The 10,175-nt window shown below is 39.0% G+C and overlaps 1 protein-coding gene across 1 annotated transcript in view; it reads left to right on the forward strand.

The window, feature by feature from the left end:
- LOC104953927 (guanine nucleotide-binding protein subunit alpha-11-like) overlaps window positions 1-9,975 on the forward strand; it is a gene marked incomplete at its 3' end in the record, with an annotated part of 10,509 nt that extends 534 nt beyond the window's left edge. The window contains exons 2-6 of the mRNA XM_010780973.1: window positions 4,650-4,834; window positions 4,976-5,130; window positions 6,011-6,139; window positions 8,257-8,386; window positions 9,780-9,975. Of these exons, the coding sequence (XP_010779275.1) occupies window positions 4,650-4,834; window positions 4,976-5,130; window positions 6,011-6,139; window positions 8,257-8,386; window positions 9,780-9,975 (795 nt within the window). The remainder of the gene's footprint in view (window positions 1-4,649; window positions 4,835-4,975; window positions 5,131-6,010; window positions 6,140-8,256; window positions 8,387-9,779) is intronic.
- Between the last annotated feature and the right edge of the window lie 200 nt (window positions 9,976-10,175).

The following is a 10,175-nucleotide window of genomic DNA, read 5'->3' on the forward strand; positions in this document are numbered from 1 at the left end:
TGGGCCTGGCTCCAGAAGGGGACCCCGGGCTTCCTCCGGGCCGGGTATCCTCACTTCGTGTGTCGTCTTTCATGAGGTCTAACAATTATTTTGAAAACGATTAATCGGGCGATTATTTCATCGATTAGTCGACTAACGATTATTTTTCTGTTGTTCGATTTATAAAAAACATAATGTATCTCAAATAAATACCAAAAAACATTACTTCATTCGTTTTTTATAAATCGAACAACAGAAAAATAATCGTTAGTCGACTAATCGATGAAATAANATTCTCGATCGTTGGCACGCTGATCAATTTTTTTTTTTTAAATGGCACTTCATAACAAAAAGGTTGCCGACCCCTTCTCTACATCAAGAAAACATGATCTGTCTTTTGCTGATCGCAGTGGGTGTCGGCGTATTCGTCTTGTATTTTATTTTTTTATATTTGTGTGTTTTTGTATTTTCCTTTTCTGAAATACAGAAAGGCTTTTAAATTGGAGTGGGCACAGACAGTCACAAGGCCCCACACTACACTTCTGAACTTTAATAACAGACATATATTTTTCAAAGTCATGTACTCCAAACCTTTCCAATCATTCCCAAATTCAACACGTTATTATGGGTTATTACACAGTTTAGTTGAATACTCGATTCTGATTTGTCAATTCGGTCGGACATTTCAGAGGTTATTAAGACCGATTTTGAAATAATAAATAATAATAAATAATAATTAATTAAATAATTGGTCATCTTTCAATTTCATTATTTCACTTATTTATAAGATAATAATTACTTTATTGGGCAAAATCGTGCATTTGAGAGTGAAACTTAAGCTCGCTCCGTTGCGGAGATATTCCCGCGATAGAGCGGAAAACTTTTCATTGCGCAGGAAATGGTAGCCAATTAGGGCAACCACACAGCTCATTTACACATGTAACAGCAAAACGGACTTAACAGGACCGGGGAGGCGACGGCCGTCACACTTACATTTACCATTGTATTTTGAAACTCTACATCAGATTGTCCTGATTTTCTCTTAGTGACTAGATGGGGTGTCCTGCTATCACCCTGAAGTGATATTAGTATTTGATACTGGACCGTTTTTGTTTGATTCTCATCTAAAAAAAGAGGAATGATAGCGAGACTGATCTTTTATTTTGAAACAACATCAGATTGTCCTGATTTTCTCTGAGTGAATAACTGGGGTGTCCTGCTACCACCCTGAAGTGATATTAGTATTTGATACTGGACAGTTTTTGTTTTATTCTCATCTAAAAACAGAGGGATGATAGCTCATATATGAGACTTCAAAGGTATTTTATTTTGAAACTCTACATCAGATTGTCCTGATTCTTTCAGAGTGACTAGATGGGGTGTCCTGCTATCACCCTGAAGTGACATAAGTATTTGATACTGGAGGGTTTTTGTTTTATTCTTATCTAAAAACAGAGGGATTATAGCTCATATATGAGACTTCAAAGGTCTTTTATTTTGAAACTCTTTAAGTTTTACATTCACTCAGTTATAATGTGTAGTTATACGTAGTTTGTCTTACATTATTATTGATCACATTAGGCCTATATAGTACATATTTTAATATGTTTAGTATTATTGTTATTGACCGAGGAAGCACTTTTATTTTGAAGGCAGTTTTTCCAGGCCGCTACCGTAATGCATAGGATATTCGCGCACCGCAAAACAACGCGGATGCTGGTTTGACTGTGTTTTCCGAAGTGGAGGCTGGCTTGACTGCAGTGCAGAAGATAATCATCTCAATCAGAAAGTCTCCATATCAGCCTGGGTCAGCTCGTGGTCGAGGAGCCGCCCGTTTAATCTCGACACACGCACGAACTCGCTTGGGGCGCGCGCGCACACACGCACGCGGAAGGGAATTTCATTGGAGAGCTGATGTTTAGATGAAGTCTGAGTTTGACAAATCCACTGAAAGCTTCAGAGAGAGCATTCTGGACAATACGTTTTAAATAAATACAACATGCTTTATAATCTATTTATCTGCCGGATTAGACAGAATGAATGCTAGTCACGAGCTGAATCTGTCCAAACATTCCTCTGCTTCACATCCTTACATGGAGAGAGCTCTCAGTGTGTTTAGATTTCAAGACCTTACAGCACCAGACATGGCATGTTGGAATTTAACTGCTGCAACTATCCAACTGTTTGTTCGTAAAGTATGAACAGAAAATGTACCAAACAGTATATTTACATGATTGATTCATCAAATTATTATTTATTTCTTTAAAGTAAAAATGCCAGATATTATATAGTTCCAGCTTGTCCAATGTGAACACTTGCTAACTTTCTGTTTGTTCATGGACCCAAACATCTGCAGTGGCTAACATATACATGTACAACTACAAGTATGTACATGTATGCTGTTTTTTGAGGTATACTGCTACTTTACTTTTACATTCTGTACACCTTGCCATACAGATTGAGATTTTAAATACAAAACATACACAAGCTGTTAAAACTGTATGCATTTTTATAGAAATCCTCAACAATGTATCAAATATACATCTTCCTCCATTAGTATAAAATAAAAATAAAATAATACTAAAGGGGCCCTTTTTCTGCATAACATTGACTATTTTCTTAAATCTGGCATGCACAGTGTTATTTTTCCACGCTTGTGGTTGTACATGAAATTGCAACAGGAAGCAGTTAATTAAAACACGCTTTTTAAACTATTCTATATATAATGATACATTACAACAGCAACCAGATGTCCCGAACCACTTTCTTCTCTGTTGGGCTTTTCAACACTTGCCCCAAATGATCCTGGCCCACATGTAAACATTTGTCTACACAGTCTGTGTGTGTTACTCACCAACACGCGTTGTGTGTATCCTTGAGGTCTAACAAACATGTTGAATGCATTTTCTTTTTCTAAAAGCTTTTTCTTAAATGTTTGAATTGTATTGCAAGCCTACTATGTTTACATCCATCTTTACTTAGCAATCTTCTTCTTCACTTCTGACACCTTGCTGCTTTGGGGCATTACATTCTCCTGTGCATCAGTGGAATAAAACCATAATCTAAGATTAAAAGTATAGATTTAGTGGTCATAAACTCAAGGCGCCTTTAAGTAAAGACTATTTCAACCTCTATCTCAATTTTAAGATTTTACATAGTTTTTACATTTTTATCAAAGGTCACCCACATTTATTTTCAATTTGTTTTTAAATTGTTTCATTCTTAAACAACCTGAATATCTGCTGTAGAGAGAAACACACACAGGTCCTCTGGATTGGATGGCACTCTGCAGCAGGAGCTTTGTATACACTGCCAAGAGACATACAATCTATTTTTCATTGTCTCCTGAAGGACGTTTTCCCTCTGAGACACTTTAGATTATTACAGATGACCTGCCTGTCTTTTCATGCCTCTATGATTTTATTCTGTTCTTTTTTAAAATATAAATCAAGGACAGAGACGTGTCCCCTCTGCAGTAACTGGTGAAGGGTACCACTTTACAATAAGACTACCCTTATAAAGGGTTTACGAATAGTTTGTAATTTATTAATTAGGTTTTGAACACTTTATAAACCATTAAAGGTGGGGTGGGTAAGTTTGAGAAACCGGCTCGAAATACATTTTTTGTTGTATGCTCTTAACATCCCGATAGCAATGAATATCTTAAGTGCTTTGACAAAAAATCCATACAAAAACGTCATCTGTGGAAGCCGTAGTACTGTAAAAAGCACGACCAATCATTTTAGCCGGCCCGGCTAAAGTAACTGGATGGCCTACCTGCCTGTCAGCCTTCCATCTGTGCACAAACTTATCTCGTGCCCTCATTGGTCATGTGCGCGTTCGTGTGTGTTGGAGGAGGGGCTCTGTAAGGAAGTGGCAGATTTTTTTCCGGCTATGTATTTTCAAATTCTAGCGCACTCGAGCTGGTTTCTCCAAAATGACCTACCCCACCTTTAACTTTGCCTTTTAAACTTGAATTATACAGTTTTATATCCAGTACCATACATGGGTGTTATAGTGTTATTATTGTTTTTATTGTAAAACGTCCTTAAATGAAAGGTTATTTTAAAGTTGTTTTATTATTATTATTATTATTAATACATGTTATTAGTATTTAACATCCTGTTTGGAATACTAATTATACATTAGAAAATATAATAATCCTTCAGGTCTCTCTTGAAAATGAGACCTTGTGTCTCAATGAGATCTACACCTGTATAAATAAAGGCTAAATAAAAAAAGAAATATTTATATTATTATTATTATTGTTATATACCAGAGAGTCGGGCCCTTTCAGATCCTGGTGTGAGGAATCCTTCTCGTTAAAACTGACTGTATGTCTTTCAGTCACCTGTTTTAAATCCCTCTTGACATTTAACCACTCTCCTAAACAAATTCCAAACATTTTCACCCCTACAAGGTTTCATTTCAGCCGACCTGCATGTGTTTAGACTGTGGGAGGGAACCCATAAAGACTCAGGTAGAGCATGAATAAACAAAGAGATAATATAACAGCAAGGCGATGATGCTAAGCCCCGTTGACAGATGTGTACTTCATATAACTGTTTTGTGTGGTTGAAATTGTGCTGCACATGTCTGTAATGGTGCAAAACGTGTGATTTTTAACGCACTATAAATTAAATAAACACGAAACATTATCAATTCCTCAGGTACTGGAGAAAGTGGAAAAACCACTTTCATCCGGCAGATGAGGATCATCCACGGACGAGGCTTCTCAGAGGAGGAGAGGAGGAGTTTTGCCAAATGCATCTTCCAGAACATCCTCACAGCCATGAAGGCCATGACGGGGGCCATGACCGCGCTCAAAATCCCCTACTTCAACCCAGGGAACGAGGTAAAGTCTCACATAAACAAACAGAGTGGTGCGGGCATCAGGGCAGAGAGATTGTGCCCACACCAAACACAGAAACACACACTCAGCACGATGTAGTCTATACAGAGTGTTTATGCTGAATGTCAAACCCACTTTTTTCAGATTTACGGGAAGTGGCTGCATGACATAAACACGGTGCAGATCAGCCACCTGGAGCGCGGCTACGTGGACGCCATCCGCCGCCTCTGGGCAGACTCGGGGGTGCGGGTGTGTTACAGCCGACGCTGCGAGTACCAGCTCCTGGACTCCACTGAGTAGTGAGTATCTGTATGAGAGCGTCATGTGAGCAAACACTGTCACTGCAAGCTGTCCAAGATGATATCACACTACGGGAACCTATAAGAGAAGGTGTTTGCCAGATGCAGCATCAAAATGTCAGGGGAGTAAAGCAAAAACTCACCTCTCAAACTAAATAGTATTCAGTTTCTATACAGTATAAAGTATATATTTTTTTCTTAATTTATTCTTTTCATTTAAAGAAAATAACCTTTTGATGACATTGTCATAAAAGAAAGGATCCTTGGATATTGATATGTCCCTCCTTTTCTGCCACACACCCTCAGAATGAGTTGCATACTATGTGTTTTTGTACTGAGACCACTAGAGGGGGCTAGTTCCCCCACAATGCTCTTTATTCCCAGCCATGTTGAAACCACAAGTTGATCAAAGAGTGAATACGGAAGCACATCAAACTCCTGTGAGTCAGATGAAACATGAATCATCTTTTAAAGTGTTTAGGAGAACCTGAATGTCAAAATACCGCAGACATTGTTTTTTTTAAATCATCACGAAAAGATGTAACACAGCCTGTGTGAGCCTCACGCTCAAAGTATGTAACGTGTCCCAGAACAAAGCCAGCTCAGTTTTCTCTTTCCTATTTCCTCTGTTTACCCAGTAGCTCAATCATAGCGCTGTGTGATAAGAGACAGGCGGTAGCTAATGACAGCTTGTATCAACACGAGCCATAAAGCCGTCATCTGTGCACACGGCGATATGGACTCGCTCCACTCCCTTCTTGTATTTTTAATCACTGTTTTTTTTTATCATCATCATATATCTTGTGTCCCTTCAGTTTGCTTTACCTGTGGAGTAAACAGAGACAATATGGAACTTCCTTCCTCTCTCTCTCTCTTTCAGCTACATGAATAACCTGGACCGCATCTCCGCCCCGGACTACATCCCCACGGAGCAGGACGTGCTGCGGGTTCGATTCCCCACCACGGGCATCCACGACTACTCCTTCACCATCAAGACCATCACGCTAAGGTGACAGTCTTCAGATTAATTTTTAGATTTTTTATTTTTTTATATATATATACTTTATTAATCCCCGTGGGGAAATTGTTTCTCTGCATTTGACCCATCCTAGTGTTAGGAGCAGTGTGCTGCCATTTTGAACGGCGCCCAGGGAACAGTGTAGGGAACGGTGCCTTGCTCAGGGACAACTCGGTAGCACTTGGTCTTGCCGGGACTTGAACACGTGACCTTCCAGTTGCCAAGCCAAGTCCCTATCGACTTCGCCACCACCGCCCTTACTAATCTTAATTCCCTTACTTCTGTACTCTTGCTGTGTTGAGTGCCTAAGTGTGTTCATGTGGGTACTGGATACAGTGTTGGAAGCTGGGCCGATTAATCTGATTAAAGTTGCTCACTGCCAAATGACACATAAATTGATTCAATACTGAGTAAATCATTACCAAAATCTCCTGCACTCATTGAATAAAGGATTACATACTTGCTTTTGCCTTAAGCCACGCCTCCAATCCGCTGAGTCCAGTCTCGGCTCCGTCAAATGAACGAAGAGGGAAATAACTCTGGTTTGGCTATTTTTTGTAAATGTCCCCGTTGTGGGACAAATAAAGGATTTCTGATTTACAATGTCATGACCTTTAAATAAGGGCTATTCAAGTGTCAGCACAGGGAAGTTGGTTTACTTTGTTGATGGACACAGATTTACTGAGGTCTCTTTCTCAATGCAAGTCAATGGAAAAAGTCATTTTGAGCCCAGTGGCATCACTTCACTGACACGGAAAGATGATACCACAGGTTGGCCAACACTCAAATGTGTTTCACCGCGCACTTCCTGCAGTCTTGGTTCGGGATGGGTGAATTATGACAGACAAAAAGATACAAGTTGTAATTGTGAAACTCTGGATACTTCTCACCCTCAACGAACTTCACCTTGGCTTCTGAAGTGTTGGCACCAGCTGTGATTGGGATTGATTCACTAAACAAATACAAGTTATCCATGTGTTTTATATAATATTGACTAATGATAACACTACACAAAAGAGGCCATCATTTTAAAAGGTTAATTGAGCAGTCTGGGATGATTCGGTGCAGAAATCGATAATGTTTCTAGCTAGCTAGCGTTAATAAACTACGCTACCCAGTCGAAATTCACACACAATTGAGACAAACCGAATGGAGACACAACACAAGAGAAACTTATACCCACACTATTCACTGCATTGAGGGAAAACTCCCTATTGACTGATGCAGAGGCTTTGTCTGCAACAGGACCAGATTTATGACGGAGATGATAGACCTTCAGGGGAAGGTTTATTTTTAACCTGCGTTGTTTCTTTCTGAAACCAGAGGAAGACCTGACTCCAGCTGAGCAGACAGACATCACATTTCTTTGTGTGTTCCCAAATTAAATGACACCTGCTCTTAAATTATGAGGTACAACACACAATTAAAACAAACTAGACTGAAGGCAAGGTTTGTTTTGGCTCCGGCACAACTGACAGATTAATGAATGACGGTACTGCTTCTGTGTCGTTCACACAGCTACGCCCAGCCTGCAGCAAGACAGCAGGAGTTCATAAAGACAGATCCAGCTTTCCATTGCAAACACAACAAAGAAAAAGTCAACAACAACAGTAAACAAGTGAAAAATCAAACAATTTGAATATTTGTCACAATTGAATTTTCAGGCCTTCGTTGTCTACAACCAAATAATTAATTATTTAGAAAAACATACACTATGTGATAATTGGAAAATCAATACAAAATCAAATGAAATGGTCCATCTTGTATCCTTTCCTAGGCTTTTTTAGGCAAACATAACAAATGTATACGCATCAACATCAAACCTCCGTACCGCTTTTAGTTTATCTTTCATATGTGAGGATTTTTACGGTCAAAATACATTTAACCAAGTCTATTTGAAGAATACAAATATAGTGATATTTGTATTTCTTCACCTCCTTATCTGAAGTACAGATCCCAAAACAGAGAATATGTCGACCTTAGGACTCAATACTAGTGCCTGCTTTGTTTACATCTTAAGTGTGTTCATTTGAACAGCGTTAGCACGGCTTCCTTGTTTACTTGTTTGTTTTTCTCTTGCCTTTCTAACTCTTGCTCCTCTCTGGCAGGATCGTGGATGTTGGCGGTCAGAAGTCGGAGCGCAGGAAGTGGATCCACTGTTTTGAAAACGTCACCTCGCTCATCTTCCTGGCGTCGCTCAGCGAGTACGACCAGGTCCTGGAGGAGAGAGAGACCATCGTAAGAGACACGTCTAACCTCACTGCAGAGCGTGGACAAAATAACAGAAACAGCCTAAACAGTCCAATATACACAAAATACTGTAGCTTATTGTAGATCTGCAACAATGAATTGATTATCGAGTTAATGTAATGAATTCAAATAAATAAATAAATAGTTATATTTATAAGCAACAGCTTTTAAAATCATTTGAAGGTTTTAGTAACTTACAAAGTACAAATACCGATTTAAATCTTGTGTTTTTGATATTGTTGCTTTTTTATGTTTAATATCATTGTAAACTAAATATTTTCGGAAAATTTGTCAGACAAAACAAGTTATTCAAAGACATAATTGTGGACATGTTCCCTATCTTATGATGTTTTATAGACTAAGCTATAATGGATTCCTAACAAAATAACAATAAATTAATTATGAATAAATAATCCTTAGTTGCATCCACATATATAGATTATTGTTGCTGTTACATTAGCATTAAAAAAGCCTTTACGTTTTTAAATGATAACAATAAATGTAAATGCCTTATATACAGCCAGTAGCTGTTAGCTTAATTAAATTGAGTACAAATGTATTAATTTCCCATTAAAACGTATTGTTCTTTTCTTCCGAATGTTTTCTCAGTCAGTTCATACTTCCTCCAGCAGGTTTCACTCTTGCACAACAAAACCTCCCCCTCTCTCTCGCCTTCTGTCCCCCCCTCCCTCCCTCCCATCCTGTCTCTAAGCTGTTTATCTCTCCCAGCCACTTTTTCGTCTGCCAACACATTCATTAACCTCCACAGAGGCCCGTGTGCTCCAGACCTCCATAAACCCCCCCACACCCCCTCCTCTCTTTAAAGGAGTGCTTTCCTCCCGGCTTCGTCACAATCACAATCTGTCTTTCCATCCATGAGGAGTCAAAATCATCTCTCAGAAACTCACTGGTGTAGTTCATGTATCTATAACAACAAATTAAATCCCAAAATCAAGAAATTAGCATCTTATAACTTCCCTCGCCTCGAAGTCAATGGGGTTCATTTTAACGTGACATAAGATCTGTGGTTAACACAAGCTGAAGAGATTTTAATGTTTAATTAAAAATACCAAGTTTGTGTCCTCAAAAAGGCCGTTTCTAGTGGCTAATGAGACTATAAAACATAATTATGCCGACCATAAGGTAAAGCGAAAGCGTTTTTTTTCTTTAAGCCTGGCGTTAGCTTTCTACTGCGATAGCTTTTACTGAATAAATCATAAAAGTTCTGTTCATTTATGAAAAATATCCTGCTGAACGAAACGTTTTTCCTAACAGTTGTTTGCCACAGGGCGTATTCTCTGCCATTATCGAAACGCCTTTCCATTTTCTCAAAGTGCGACACTTCCTCCAGTATAAAATGTGACTCTGTTTCTGTGTTCAGAACCGAATGCACGAGAGTCTGGCTCTCTTCTACACCACCATCCACTCTCCTTGGTTCTTCAACACCTCCATCATCCTCTTCCTCAACAAGACTGACATCCTGGCTGACAAAATTATGACCTCTGACCTGCAGAAATATTTCCCCAGCTTCGCAGGTAAACACTGGGAGCCAGATCCAGCATCCTCCGAGTCACAAAGTCAAATATGGTCTCAAAAGTGTGGAAATCCCAACCTGATGCACCCGCTATTAAAAAGAATGTATCATTAAGAATATATTTTATAAATTGGAGTGCAGTCTCAACCTCAGTGTCATCCTGACTCTGAACCCAAATCAGAGTCAACAAACCAATAAATAATTCGACTTCAAAATATCGTCGACGACATATTTCCTCGTCGA

This window comes from Notothenia coriiceps, unplaced genomic scaffold (genome assembly GCF_000735185.1).
Source record: "Notothenia coriiceps isolate Sejong01 unplaced genomic scaffold, NC01 NC01_scaffold00022306, whole genome shotgun sequence".
Lineage (NCBI taxonomy): Eukaryota > Metazoa > Chordata > Actinopteri > Perciformes > Nototheniidae > Notothenia > Notothenia coriiceps.